Source organism: Zootoca vivipara, chromosome 7 (genome assembly GCF_963506605.1).
Source record: "Zootoca vivipara chromosome 7, rZooViv1.1, whole genome shotgun sequence".
NCBI classification, from domain to species: Eukaryota; Metazoa; Chordata; class Lepidosauria; order Squamata; family Lacertidae; genus Zootoca; species Zootoca vivipara.
In genome coordinates this window covers 89,999,978-90,015,295 of record NC_083282.1, presented here as the reverse complement: position 1 = coordinate 90,015,295, position 15,318 = coordinate 89,999,978, and the positions used below count along the sequence as shown (strand labels likewise).

Below are 15,318 nucleotides of genomic sequence, written 5' to 3'. Positions count from 1 at the left end.
TGCTTCTCTTTCCTGCTCGTTGGGGAATTCTGGGTAATCTTCTAAGGCAGGCTTCCTCAACCTCGGCCCTCCAGATGTTTTGAGACTACAGTTCCCATCATCCCTGACCACTGGTCCTGCTAGCTAGGGATAATGGGAGTTGTAGGCCAAAAACATTTGGAGGGCCGAGGTTGAGGAAGCCTGTTCTAAGGGACCTCAGGGGTTCCCGTAACACCCTTTGAAAACCACAACATTAAATTATGGTTACCAGATTTTTTTCAAGGAATCCAGGGACACTTTAATTTTTTTTTAATTTAATGCTTTATTTTAGGAAAGGGTTGCCCAGAGTTCTTGACCTTTTTTTGGGGGGGGGATGCCCCAAAGTTGTCGAGCGCACACCTTGACACAAGGCAAGCAGAGAAGCCTATCTACAAAAACACCAAAAGAGAGAAAGAGAGAGAGAGGTTGGTGGGGGTGGGGGAGAGAGATCAAGTAAAGGCGCTCGCTGGTCTTGGGAAAACACGCATTAAAACACACACACAAGACACCAGCTTCCCATAACAGGGAGACCACTGGAGAGCGAGTGCATGTATGCAAATGAGGTGCCGCGGAGCATTGTGGGGCAGCACTTTCTGTGCTGTGCTCGCTGTGACTTGAAGGAGTGTGGGCTGAAGTTAGCCCAGGTCCAGGTCCAGATTTTTTTCAACGGAGGCAGCTTCACTGCTGCTGCTGCTGTTTCCCTTCAGCCAAGCAGGCTGAGGCGGAGCACAGCAGGCAGCGTCCCTGCCTGTCCTCTTCAGCTGCCCTGCTTCTAGGGGGGCAGCTGCCCCCCTGCCCCATGCTGGGTACGCCCATGCTCTGTCTCTTTCTGTCTCGCAACGCGGCACATTTCTTTTCTATGCTTCTCCTCCTGTTCTCCACCGCCTCAGTGCCTCACTGAAGGAAGCTCTCTGGCTCGCACCTCGGTTTAAATGCCCCCCCCAGCCAGCGGATTGGCTGGCTGGAACTTTGATGTGGCCAGGACCTCCGGTGCTGCTCACTGCCATGGCGCCCACCATGTTGCCTCGCCGGAAGTTCGCAGGCATAAAGCCGGGGACATTAATTAAAATCCGGGGACATTTCAGGGACAGATTGGTTAATCCGGGGACTGTCCCTGGGAACCGGGGACGTCTGGAACCCTACATTAAAGGAACTGATATCACATGTATGGCTTGTATACTGCGGCAATCCCCCTGAAGCTTTATTTAATGCTTCCAATTACACTGGAGGACCACAACTTGCAAATGTAATGTTTTGCTTACATCTGATTTCAGGGGAGCGAGTTCTGCTGAACTCTGACGCTGCATTGGAGATGTTGCTCTTAGGAAGAAAAGACATGGAGCCTTTTTTCTGCTTCTGACATCCTTCTGACCTTTATCCTTTTCAATTTCCTGATCTCCACTCCTCTTGAGTCTCAAGTATTCTTCTCTGTGCTGCCACCTTTTCTTTTGGGAACAATTATTCAAGGATCCATTCTGAGTGTTGCAGCAGATACCTTTGAGATACTACTTGGCTGCCATTACTTCCATTTCCCTCTAGGCTTGTTATGTATGCCTTAGAAAGGAAATAAAATCCCAGTAGATAGTCCTTCACTGCAAGAATGGCTCTCCTGCCTATTTTTCAATTTACTTGCCAACTCCCCTCCCATTCCCCCTCCCTTGATGAGGCACTGCAAATCTTCCAATGGGAGGCTGTGCTCTGGCTTTATGCAAATCCAGCATTGTGATGTGACTCAACAAATCCTCCAATTGGGGCAGCGTGATGACAGCATTACATTTTTATGTACATAGCAGAAAGCTCTGGAGCACCAATCCAGCGCTGACACATCCCATATGATGTTGCACTATGTTGCTCAGTGCCAGAAGAAAGCGTGCAAGCCATATATTTAAAGCGCATGTCTTCCCTGATAATAATGGGAACTGTAGTTTGTAATGGGTGCTGGGAATTGTAGCTCAGCGAAGGATTCTTTGCACATGCTTTAAATGTGCTTTAAATGCATGATGTGCACAGAGACTCTGTCTGCATGGGATAGTCTCCTCCAATATAGGAGTTTCACAAGATTCTCTGGACCTTTATCTGAATAAGGAGACTGAGAGATGATAGCCAACTTCAAATATCTGAAGGGCTGCCTCAAGGAAGATGGAGCGAGCCTGTTTTCTCCTGCTCTCGAGGGCAGGACTTGAACCAATATCTTCAAGTTACAAGAAAGGAGACTCAGGATAAACATTAGGAAGGACTTTCGGACAGGAAGAGCTTTTTGACAGTGGAACAGTCTCCCTCGGGAGCAGGTGGACTCTCCTTCCTTGGAGGTTTTAAAGCAGAGTTTGGGATGGCCACCTGCCATGGATGCTTTAGTTGAGATTCCTGCATTGCAGGGAGTTGCCCTAAGCGACCCTTGGAGATCCCAGGTGTTATGGAAATTATGGGGGTGGGGCACATCTATGGGGTTGTTGAATGTTACAAATATTATGCCTGAATGTATCCTTTCGACTTGACTGCTCAGGGAAGATACCTAGCTTTATAAATCACACACACCCCCTTGCCAATTGAAACACATTCCAACGCCATTTTGCCCTTGGGGAAAGGACTCTTCCCTGCCACCTCCTGTGAGAACATGTACACACACACACACACACACACCACACACACACCCCACCCAGGGAAGTGCCCAGGGGTGACAATTGCTGAGCAGTTAGTTTCCACCGGACTTGCCCCAGGTTTCTTCATGGATCACTGCCTTGTCGTGGCAAAGGGGCTTGAATAGCTGTGATGGACCCAAGATGGACAGGTCATAGTGGAGAGTTTTGACTAAACTCGATCCACCTGGAGCAGGAACTGGCAAGCCACTCCAGTATCCCTGCCAAGAAAACTGGAAGGACAGATCGTGAAGCTGAGGCTCCAGTACTTTGGCCACCTCATGAGTAGAGAAGACTCCCTGGAAAAGACCCTGGTGTTGGGAAAGATGGAGGGCACAAGGAGAAGGGGACGACAGGTGGTTGGACAGTGTTCTCGAAGCTACGAACATGAGTCTGACCAAACTGCGGGAGGCAGTGGAAGACAGGAGTGCCTGGCGTGCTCTGGTCCATGGGGTCACAAAGAGTCAGACACGACTAAACAACAACAACAATAACAACAACAACAACATCCTGGCTTTCCTCCTGGAAGCTTAAGTAGCATATACAGATCCCCCCTTCCTATCTGATCCCCCCAACAACCCTGTGAAGTAGTTTATGCTGAAAAAAATAGGAAACTAGAGTCAGACCATTGGTCTATCTAGCTCAATATTGTCTACACCAGGCTTCCTCAACCTCGTCCCTCCAGATGTTTTGGGACTACAACTCCCATGATCCCTAGCAGGACCAGTGGTCAGGGATGATGGGAATTGTAGTCTCAAAACACCTGGAGGGGCGAGGTTGAGGAAGTCTGGTCTAATGGCTGGCAGGTGTTTTCCAGGATTTCCGTCAGGAGTCTTTCCTCAAATCACACAAGGTTCAGCCTTTCTACTCTGCTCAGAGAGGTTGAAGGCGGCTGCATAGTCCGAGTCCGGGGGAAGTCAAGGCTCTGGACAGCAAAGAAGAGTCAGAGATGCCACAGGTAATTGAACTCAGCTTCCAGTTTATTTATCTTTGCATATGAAGTGCTTAAGACCATTTACATTGAAACAATAATAATACAAGAGATGAACAACAACAAACAAAGCAATCTGAAATATCTAGGATAATGCAATAAGTCACTTACAACAGCAAGGCAATCATACATATATCATATTTTATAGTCGGTTGTTTATTTATTCAACAGCAAGGTATTAAACAGCAATGCTGTTTAACAAAGGAGTTATCAAAATATAACAAAACAAAATCCAATCAGGTTAGCCACACAACAAAATCAGTTCCTAACAATGCTTCCCTATTCACAATAACGGTGCAATCTTAGAGGCATGTCTACTCATTAGTAAGGCCTGCTATGTTCAGTGGGACTCACACCCAGGTAAGCATGTATGAGATTATGCCCCAAAGCACGTAGTACCCCCCCCCCATGCCCCCGCCACAAAAACACAAATTTAGAAGAAGTAATCTTAAAAGCAACAATGCAGAATTTAATTTCCAAGAAATTCAGGACCCTGGGAGTGCATGTTAATAATAAAACTAATAAATTGTAAAGGCCAAGGTATTAAAAAGGTGGAATATGCTTGCCTACAATTTCATAAACCCTAGACTTTATTTGGCCCACGGCATTTAAATTCCCAAGCACAGTACTTCAGAGGACTTTGTGCTGGTTGAGGAGGAAGGAGCAAAGGATGGAGGAGCCATTTAATAATAATAATAATAATAATAATAATAATAATAATAATAATAATAATTTGTACCCTGTCCATCTGGCTGGGTACAAATAAATAAAAACATGTCTGTGTGTAATTTTATGCTACCTCCTGCTTCTCTCTTGGAATATAGCAAAATATAACACAGTGTTAGAAAAACGGAGTCAGAAGCAGGATGATAGCCCAAGGGAGGTTGCTCCACTTGTGTTTTAGGAACCTGGCTGAGCAGTGAGTATTTTTTTTCCTCTTGAGCAGCATGGGGAATATGTGGTTATCCAGAGACTCCAAGAATAAAACGATGAATTGATTTCTGACCCCCCTTTTATTCAATGTGTGTTAGCTGCTGCTAAGGTAAGAGTGAAGGGTTGTGGAAGCCATCCAGATAATAATAATAATAATAATAATAATAATAATAATAATAATAATACATCATCATCATCAACAACAACAAACTTACTCAGAGTAGAACCATTGAAATCAGCGGGTGCAAGTTAGTCATGGCCATTAATTTCAGTGTATCTACCGTACTCAAAGGAACAGTTAGCGGACTGCAACCCTTAGAAATAAGATCTTCCATTGTCTAGACTCTAGATTGTGCAGAAAACTACTGTGGCTCAAAGTGTCAGATTGGGCCCTAAAACTATTCTACACTGCCAGTACATTTTAAGCATTGCAGCGCAGGAAGCTGCCTTATGCTATATCAGACCATCGGTCTATCTAGCTCAGCGTTGTCAACGCAATGACTGGCAGGGTCTCGGGCAAGGACCCTTTCCCAGCCTACCCGGAGAGGTTGGGGATTGAACCCGGGACTTTCTGCCACGGAGCTATGGCCCAGGTAGCACAAGCTACCAGACGTCTCCTCCTGAGAATGGAGCTGGAGAGGGGATTGGCCTCACAAGGACACTGTTCGGCACAATTTGCGGGAAAAGGGGGAGAGGCACTGAATGCAGCAAAACAACAACAACAACCTAGAGAGGAAAAAGTTATGAATGTGTCCGAAATCTTTTGTTATTGCCCATGCTTGGTAAAGGGGGAAGCTGCAGTAAAATATATACCATATTGGCTCAAATATAAGCTGCACTTTTATTTTTATTTTTGCCAAGTTAAAGTGTGGCATATACTGTATTTGGAGCCGAGTGACAACACTGGCTTGGGAGCAGAGTGGCGAGCGCAGGCCGCCCCCCGTTCAGGGCGGTAGTGCCAGGAGGCGGGCTGCCCCCACAAATAAGCCTTGAATTTTAAATGTGCGGCTTACTTGCGGGTGCGACTTATAGTTGGGCCAATACGGGGTGTGTGTGTCATTATATATATATATATATATATATATATATATATATATATGCAGGGGAATGTCTTGGAGGAAGGGAGTTGTTTATTTTTCCGATCCACTTTATCTTTGTGATTGTAGGTTGTTTTAAACCAGGCATCTCCAAACTTCGGCCCTCCAGATGTTTTGGACTACAGTTCCCATCATCTCTGACCACTGGTCCTGTTAGCTAGGGTTCATGGGAGTTGTAGGCCAAAACATCTGGAGGGCTGCAGTTTGGGGATGCCTGTTTTAAACTGTTTCTAATATTGCATTTTAATGTTGAAACCTGCTGTGGCACCTTAGGGTGAAGGGCAGGGTGATGATGATGATGATGATGATGATAATAATAATGGGAGGAGGAGGAACTTATTGTTTCCAAAATGCACTGGGCAACAGATTGCACTTGGAGAACTTTCTCTCCTGGGTGTCTTCTGGGACACAGAGGGTTCATGGGGCCACGCTGCGTCACCTGCCTGCCTGCCTGCCTGCCTGCGCTGGGGGGACCTGTTGACCGTCACGGTCTTTTGTGGACACATTCCCTCAACACTGGCTGGGTGGCCATTCAATGAGGGGGAGAGGGGGCCCCTGGCCCTCCCCACACAATGCTCCTGGGTACATGAGAGTCATGGTGGTCAGGACAAACTGGGGTGGTGAATTGCGGAACATCATGGTGGCTCAGCCCTGGTGAACCTCACAGAAAGAATAGTGAGCAAAGGAGAAATAACATAGAAGCCGAAATTCCTGGCTGGGTCGGTTGCCTTTATTGGAACATGGATATATACATGGTGACTATCTTTACATCTTTACAACTTTACATATGCGAAAAAGCGACCTATTCAAGCTTAGAGGCTCTACAGACGTCTGAGCAGCTACACTCCCCTTGGTTCAGCACAAGGCCAAGCGCTCATCGCCAAGAGCCCTGATTGTGGCAAAGGAAATGGAGAACCTATTTCCAGAGGGTGGTTGCCCTAGAATCTCGCTGAAGTGGCAAAAGAGAGCAGACACAGAACGTTTAGCACTTGAGAACCAGTTTCAAAAGACAGGTCATACCAGGGGAATGCTGGTCATTGGCTGTTAACAATGCAGATTTGATTTATCAGGGGCGGGGAACCTTTTTCAAGGGCCACGTTCCCTTCTGGGCAAGCTTTGGGGGGAGGGCACATGCCAGAAGTGCGTCAGGACCAGAGGCCAAAATGGGCAGAGCAATGGATGCAAATTTCAGCTTTGTATGGTAGGCTCGTTCGTACACTCAAACCCCTCTCGGTCCTCCACCCAGGCCAGAAAAGAGGCATTCTTAAGAGTTTAAGGAGGCCATATTAGGCCTCTGGGGGCTAAGGTTCCCCACCCCTGGATCTTGCATGGCTTTCCCATAAGATTCCCGAGAATTGGAGATTTTGCAAAGCGGAGAAGTTTCCATCTCTCCCTCGCAACAGTTCCCAGCATTACAATGGCTGGCCCAGTCAGTTTCAGATGCAACATGCACACATGTGTGGAGGGCAGGTGGGTTATATTTATTTACTTATCTCATTTATTTATTTATTTAATGAATTTATATACCGCCCCGTACCCGAAGGTCTCAGGGCTGTTCACAATTTGCATAACCTCCTTCGGATTTCGCACTTCTCCGAATTGCGCAGTGACGTCATCGGCTCAAGAAAGAACCAAGATGCACTGATTTTAAAAATGTGCATGTCAGAGGAATATATGGGTTGGCTACATTGAGACACCCTCACATATGTGGCGAAAATATACGTAGCCAAACATCGGTTTAAATGCCAATTTTCATGTGGATTTTTTTATTTAAAAAAATAAGCATAATGCAGAAAGGAAGGTGGAAGGGAGATAGGCAATGAACACATTTGAAACTGATATGGACTTGGAAGTAGCCTTTTCTGTCCCTCCCTGCACAAAAGATATATGAACTTGACCCCTCGGGCATATATATAATATATATATTATGCCATTCACATGGTTTGGCAAAAGCCCCTCTCCCCTGGGAATGCTGAGAACTGTAGCTTTGTAGGGGAAGAAGAAAAAGAATCCTTGGCACCTCGAGAAACTTCAGTCCCCAGAATTCTTCCCGGGAAGGCATGGCAAGCGAAACCAGTGCATAAAACCAACCAACACAACACAAATTACAAACAAATGCAAACGACAAGAAATGAGATTCTGACTAAACATCAGGAAGGACTTTCTGACGGTAAGAGCTGTGGAACGGAAGGCCACAAAATGTGCCGGGCTCCCCTCCACTGGAGGTTTTTAAACCGAGACTGGAGGGCCCATCTTTCAGGAATTCTTTAGCCGAGATTTCCAACTCTACAATTCTATGACCCTACGAAGCGGTGCAGTTTAGACATGTCCTATGCTTTTTAATGAGCCTGGTAGAATCTACTTTCGTATTGTTAAACCTTAGAAGCAGGCATATATAGGAACATTTTCTAAGCATTTGAAGCCTGTGAAGGCATCTCATTCATGCAATGACTCCTGTCAGCCACGTTCTCTGCAGATGGGGGGGGGAACACACACACTATCTCATGGACCAGGGACCACCTGGCTGCATATTGACCCCCTGCTTTATTTTGGAATGGAGAGAGTGCCTAGTAGTTGTTAACAGGCTATATGGTTGCTGGGTGGGGAGGCAGACAATACAAAACTGACAGAGGAGGAAGCAAGGTATAATAATAATAATAATAATAATAATAATAATAATAATAATAATGTATGGAAGTGAGAGCTGGACCATAAAGAAGGCTGATCGCCGAAGAATTGATGCTTTTGAATTATGGTGCTGGAGGAGACTCTTGAGAGTCCCATGGACTGCAAGAAGATCAAACCTCTCCATTCTGAAGGAAATCAGCCCTGAGTGCTCACTGGAAGGACAGATCCTGAAGCTGAGGCTCCAATACTTTGGCCACCTCATGAGAAGAGAAGAATCCTTGGAAAAGACCCTGATGTTGGGAATGATTGAGGGCACAAGGAGAAGGGGACGACAGAGGACGAGATGGTTGGACAGTGTTCTCGAAGCTACGAACATGAGTCTGACCAAACTGCGGGAGGCAGTGGAAGACAGGAGCGCCTGGCGTGCTATGGTCCATGGGGTCACGAAGAGTCGGACACGACTAAACGACTAAACAACAACAATAATAATAATTTGCGGTATTATTTATACCCCGCCCATCTGGCTGAGTTTCCTCAGTCACTCTGGGCGGCTTCCAACAGAAAAATGAAATAAAATAATCTATTAAACATTAAAAGCCTCCCTAAACAGGGCTGCCTTCAGGTAGCAAGGTGGTGGGGACAGATGGGGATTGGGGCCCGTGTCTGCTTATCATGTGGTTTCACATGCATCGCCACTGGAATGAGGATGCTGTGAGTCCCACATTCATGGCTAAGCATGCACAGGATTGCATGCTTTGCACAGGGTTTAAATGGAAGGAATTCAGTCTCTACAGAGCACAGCAGATTCTGCAAGTCTGATGCTCAGATATTTTGCTAACTAGGCAGAGGACTGCACCAAATACGAAGCTTCCAAAGGACAAGTCTTCCGTACCAAACTGAAAGGCATGTCTCTTAACAGGAGATGACTCATCTCAGGTCCAGCATTCCTCCAACTGGCATCTCCCATCCCAGGCATAACGCTCTAGCAAGCCTTTCCCACTCTGGTGCCCTCCAGATGTTTTGAATGACAGTTCCCGTCAGCCTCAGCAAGCAGAGCCATGCGCCAGATCGGCAAAGGATGCTTTAGGCCCTGTACCACGCACATTGATTTGAAAGGCAGAACTGCAAATTGGAGAGAGAATCCCATCTTGGCTGATCAGGACCTCCCTGACCACGGTGCAGATCTGCACCAGTTAAGTTATTGGCCAGCTGTTTGTACTTCCTGAATGTTTAGCCACATCGTTTCTTTTAAAAAGTATCCTACATGTTTAACAATGCACTGTTTTCAAAATTGCATTTTGACCGCGCAGCCTTACACACAACTGTTGAGAGGTCCCACTGCAGCCTAAAATGCATATTTAAATGCAAGATATATTTGGAGATCTCGAAGATTAATGGAAAAAAATGGGATGGAACAGACTTTTGGGTGAACACATGCAAAAATAACATGGAGCTGAAATAGATTTGTCCATCCCTAACTATGAGGTTTTTTGTTTTTTGTTTTAAGTCATGGATAATAATCCATGGAGTTTATTGAACAGCAATAGTTTTTCTAAGCTGGAGCTGTCCAGAGATTTGGTCCCTGTCTGGCTTCCATGCATATTCTCCTCCCCTTTTACTGCCTTGTCCTATGTGGGGTTTCAAGGCTTTCTGATATAGATCTCACCAGTTTCATCTTCCAGAATCTCTTCAATCCGGCTTCTCTGTAAAGCAAAGGAAAGGAAACAGTGTGCAGATGGTCTCGGTTCGCATTGTTTATTAACAATAGTAACAGCAGCAATCCCGTGTCCATTTCAGTCGCAGCAGTCACCGGTTAAGAAATTGTCTCAAGTCCACCCTATGGATTGTGAGCTGAATTTGTAATGTAAAAGATTCTCCAAGTTTGTTTTGATGCCTTGTGAATGGCAGCACGCAAGACTTCGCATCAGTGCATGTATTTGTCTTGGAAGACAAATGAATTTGGTAACTGTTTTTAAGATACAGTGGTACCTTGGTTCTCAAACGCCTTGGTTCTCAAACGCCGAAAACCCGGAAGTAGCGTTCTGGTTTTCAAATGTTTTTGGAAGCCGAACATCCGATGCAGTTGTCGGCTATTGTTTTCAGGATGCCTGCACCAATCAGAAGCTGCGCCTTGGTTTTCAAACATTTTGGAAGTCAAATGGAATTCCGAAATGTATTAAGTTTGGCACTTTTGTTTTTGCTATTTATTTTGCGTTTTTGTTTTTGAGGACTTTTAAGTTAATTTGTTTTTATGACGGTGTGGATAATATTTTTTGTCATCTACAACACTGTCTCATTTATTTTATAGTACAGTACATTGATTATTGCTTTCATTTTATGGATCAATGGATAGTAAAATTCATGTTAAATTGGAGTTTTAGGGGTTGTTTTTCAAAGTCTGGAACGGATTAATCCGTTTTGCATTACTTTCTGTGGTTTTGAAATGCCTTGGTTTTGGAACAGACTTATGAAACAGATTAAGTTTGAGAACCAAGGGACCACTGTACTCAGTAAAGTTTTCAAAGAAGAAGAGGAGGAGGAGGAGGAGGAGGAGGAGGAGGATTGGGCAAATTCACAGAGGAGAAGGCTATTTATTAGCTGTGGTGGCTCTGCCCAATGGCGGCACTGGGGCCGGGGGCCAGCCTCCCGGAGGGTGCGGGACACACGTTCCAGAGCCGTGGCACGCCTCCTGGGGGCATGGCGCACCTCCCAGAAGGCCGTGGCACGTGTTCCGGGGGCGGGTGCCCACGATGGCACCCCTTGGAGTCCGCTGCTCGGGGCGGCCCGCCCATACCGCCCCTATCAGGGCCGGCTCTAGGTAGACCCCCGGTGGCGCAGGGCACCACAGAGCTGCGCCCGCCCGGTCCGCCGGTTTGACAACTGCACTGTGCCTGCCCCCCCCGCTGGGAAACGGGGCGGGGGGCGCCGGAGGGATCCGTCGCTCCACGTGCCAGGGGCGCTTAAGATGGCCCTGGCCCCTATCTTCCTACGCCCCTGGCTCTGCCTCCACAGTTGGAGGCAGGAATGTTTCTGAATAAGAGTCGCTGGGATCCATGGGGTTGAGAAGAGGGCTGTTGTGCTCAGGTCCTGCTTGCTGGTTTGCCACAGAAATCTAGTAAACCATTGTGAGAACAGGGTGCTGGACTAGATGGGACACTGGTCTGACCCAGCTGGCTCCTTTTATGTTCTTAACTATCAATGGATCCAGCCACAGTGAGTTAGTTGAATGCTTTTAAAGAACCATTGAAGAGGATGGTCCTCACTTCGACTTCCCAGGAAACGGTCCACCATATGAATCAGGGGCGCCATCTAGGGGGGCATGAGGGGTCTAGGACCCCCCAAAAAATTAAAAGAGGGGGCCGGGCCTCCTTGATATTCTGCAGTGACATGCACAAGCTGTCTGCAGAGGGAGCTGCGCAGCCCCACATTTCTTTCTTGATGGGCCCCCCTTTCAGAACCGGGAAATGGAGAGCTATGTCAGTGGGAAGGAATTTTTTGCCAGAGAGTTTGTGCATTCAACATACCTGGACTGTGTTCATGCAGTCTGCTAGTTTTCTAAGGTTCTTCCTGGGCGGGAGGAAGACCTCGAGCCTCACAGCACCTTTAGCATTCCTCTGGAAGGAGATCAGGAAGTTGATCTCTTGTGCCTGGAGTCGAAAGAGAATGAAATGAATGAAGAACTGAAGCTGCTTTAGACTGAACCAGACCTTTGGTCCAGTGCTGTCTACTCTGAATGGCAGCGCTCTCTCCCAATCCTGAGACCTGAGGGCCAAACAAGGTGGTACTCTAAATTCATCCTTCGCCAACCTAGTTCATCCTTCGCCAATTCATACTTCGTGTTTTGGGACTACAACTCCCATCAGCACAGGGCCGGTGCGTCCATTTAGGCGGAGTAGGCAGTTGCCTAGGGCGCGCAAATGGAGGGGGCGCTGGCCAGCCTGCCCCGCAAAACCCCCGCGCCACCGCCGCCCTCCCACGGCTCGCGCTCCTCCCGCCTATGGAGGGGACGCTCAGCGGCTGCAGCAAGTGAGTGGCAGCAGCTCCCGTAGCTGAAACCTTCAGCTATGGGTGCTGCTGCTGCTGCTGCCGCTCACTCACTGTAGCCGCTGAGGAGCTCACAGCATCCCCTCCATAGGCGGGAGGGTGCTGAGCTCTCCTTTTGGCTTGCGCTCCTCCCGCCTATGGAGGGGACGCAGGGGCATCAGCAGCGTTGTGCATGGGGCATGACGCATGTGCCCGGGGTGCCAGAAGGTGATTTTGCCCAGGGCGCAAAAAGCCCTAGCACCGGCCCTGCATCAGCACACCTGTTCTGGCTGGGGCTGATGCAAGTTGCAGTCCAGAACATCTGGAGGGCGCCCGGTTGGTGAAAGCTGCTCCCTATTCATGCTTGGCAACCACACGTAAGTTTAAAAAATAGTAGTAGGTTCAGGGTGGAGGGTTTTCATCAGGACCACAGTGTATGGGGAGGGAGGTTTATCCTTGCCCTCCCCTACTGTGATTCCAGCAAAACCCCACCTGCACTGCAAGAAGCCTTCAGAAGCAGAGAAAGCTCCCATTGCCACCAATGGGAGCTTTCCCTCTAAAGCTAACTGTTGTGCTGGTGGCAGCGGCGGCGGAATTGAGGATTGTTTTGGGAGAGGAAAGGGTGAAGATCAACTCGCCCCACAAACCAGCTTTCCCTAACAGAATACATATTGCAATGCGATTTACATGAATATATGCCATTTGCTGAACACTTTATCCCAACATGTGCAGTTTTGGACACATTCTTTCAATGGAGAACAGCATTGCAAAATTCGGAGAAGTGCACATTCTGAAGGATGGCTGTGTTTTTTTTTTGTGCTAGTGTTGCTACAGAAAGTGCAAATGAGGTTTGCCTTTAAATGCAAATAGCATTGGATTTCTCTTCCACCCCTGGGCTCTCCAGTGTCACAAACACCCGTCTGTCGGGGCCTCAGCCCTCTCACGTCCGTTTGCCTGAATCTGACCGTCAACCCAGGCACAATCCCTGAAAAGCCACTGGGTTTATTTGGGAGAGGCATCTCTGTGTACATATTACGCTGCTTGTTGCCAAGTTTTTGGGAGCCTGCAAAGGGCGGTCGTTGTTTATTGCCAGTTAAAGACCCCCAAGAGAGATGCTTTGTTTCACTGGCCAAAATAGCCCCAGCCTTGGAAGGAGAGGAAAGGCTTTGTTTTGACAGTAGCAGTGGCGGCAGCAGCAGCAGCGGCGGCAAAGTCCTGTTCCAAGCTTGCTAACTATAGCATATTTTATGGCAGGAGCTGTAAATAACAAGCCCAGAGTTATAGCAGGAGCCAAGTTATGACATCATGTTGTTTGGGATTATAGAGAGAGAAAATATCTTCCATGTCTGGTCTAAAATAAGCAACTTTTCCAGAACTAGCTTTCTCACGGGGATTACACAGGGAAAGTTGGAGAGGCATTGATACTGCGTTGGCAGGTTATTCCTATAGGTCTCGATGGAGGTTTCCCAGGGCTTGCATTTAGGAATGGCATGCGATAACACTTCCCAACCCCTAAAAAACAAATCTGTGCATGGACCAGGAATTCTGGGCTGTTTCTGCCACACACACCCTTGCTGTCTCTGGCTACGTTCCCATGAACGGTGCCTCCATTTCCCAACCTCTTTGCCGTTCTCAGGATGAAGTAGATGCCCCTATGGTGAGATGAAAATGAGTGTCGGGAGCTAGAGGCCACAGGGCAAGCAGGGTCAGCCAAAGATATTTTATTGCTGGAAGCAGAGTAGTAAACATCCCCACCCTACTGAAGTCAGGGTGCACAGTACTCTGTGATACTACGTGCCGATTTAGCATAGTGGCTAGAGTGTTGGACTAGGACCTGGGAGACTGCGGTTCAAATCCCCGCTCAGCCATGAAGCTCATTGGGTGACCTTGGGCCAGTCACTCACTCTCAGCCTAAGCTACCCCATAGGGCTGAGAGAAAGGAGAAATATGGTTGCCTCTCGGTTAGGCGGTCTCCAGCTCTCCTCCTCATCTAGCCTGCCCCTGACATCGCTGCCCCCCTCCCCAAACCCCATACAAACTCACTCTCAGATTCTGGTACTGGAGCCTAGTGTTCCGGAGGCGGTTCCGAGCCTCGGTGGCCTTCAGGACCCCGATGAGGTTCTTCTGTTCTGCCACCTTTTCCTCTTCCGGCACCAATTTCCTGTCCTTCATGAGGACGGCAGCCAGCATTTCTTTCACCTTGGGCTGACTGGGGTCAGCAAAGGCCAAGTAGCGCGCCATCTGCGCTGGAGTCATCTTGTTTGCTTCACTGGCGCTCGAACGCTTCGGGTGTCGCATTGTCATCTTAGTTCTCTGGAGAGCTCCGCCCTTGGACATCTTTGCTTATCTCGCCGACTTGGATTGGATGCTGCTCGGCAGGAGGGCTATGGAAGAGAGGAAGGCCAAACAGCTTGACCATGGGAAAACACAAGGCTATTTGAAACGCTTTCCAACTCTGTACATCAGGGGTGTCTAATGCCCAGTTCAGGGGCCTGACCAAGCCCCCCTCACTATTTTCCCCTGCCCACTTTTGCTTTCATGGCATGGAAGCAAACAGTATCCCCTGCTTCCAGTTTCGGATCAAGCCGAACAGCAAAAAAAGAGGCACAGCTCGAGGGTTTGGCTGAAAGGCTGGACATCCTAAAACCACGCCGTGCATGTTTGTGTTCCACAACAGATTTACGAAGGGAAGAGAAGAGAAAACGAAAATAGAAAGACGTGTCAAAACAGGAAAACGCTCCCCATCGCCGGGGTCTCCTGAGCCTGCTAGCAGGAAATTACACAGGATGTTTCTGATAAGAAAGAGGAAGCGGTTTCATGGGTGATACCAGAGCCTTTTAACTAGAATTTCAGCCACAAGCTACAGTAGTAGCGGACAACTCCTCAGTGCCAAGTCAGCGCCTGTGGCATTTTCTGCCTGGCTTCTGATGAATCATGTCTCGCCCAGCAAGCATCTTTTGGGCTGGAAGGCGTGATGGCTCACAACCGCAAC

At 47.8% G+C, this 15,318-nt stretch overlaps 1 protein-coding gene across 1 annotated transcript; it reads right to left on the bottom strand.

Moving 5' to 3' along the window:
- Positions 1-5,686: 5,686 nt before the first annotated feature.
- LKAAEAR1 (LKAAEAR motif containing 1) lies at positions 5,687-14,986 on the bottom strand. The gene is made up of 3 exons (XM_035123164.2): positions 14,370-14,986; positions 11,828-11,950; positions 5,687-10,006 (listed from the first exon to the last, which is right to left on the bottom strand). The coding sequence occupies exons 1-3, from the start codon at positions 14,661-14,663 to the stop codon at positions 9,944-9,946; spliced, it is 480 nt and encodes a 159-aa protein (XP_034979055.1). The 5' UTR covers positions 14,664-14,986; the 3' UTR covers positions 5,687-9,943.
- Positions 14,987-15,318: the final 332 nt, after the last annotated feature.

Bases quoted from the DNA above. Each gene is read 5' to 3' on its own strand.
- LKAAEAR1 (XM_035123164.2), bottom strand. From the start codon at position 14,663: ATGTCCAAGGGCGGAGCTCTCCAGAGAACTAAGATGACAATGCGACAC. The intron at 11,951-14,369 runs GTGAGTTTGTAT...TTTCGACTCCAG, and splicing joins TCCAGTACCAGAATCTGAGA to GCACAAGAGATCAACTTCCT. The intron at 10,007-11,827 runs GTATGTTGAATG...TTTGCTTTACAG, and splicing joins ACTGCATGAACACAGTCCAG to AGAAGCCGGATTGAAGAGAT.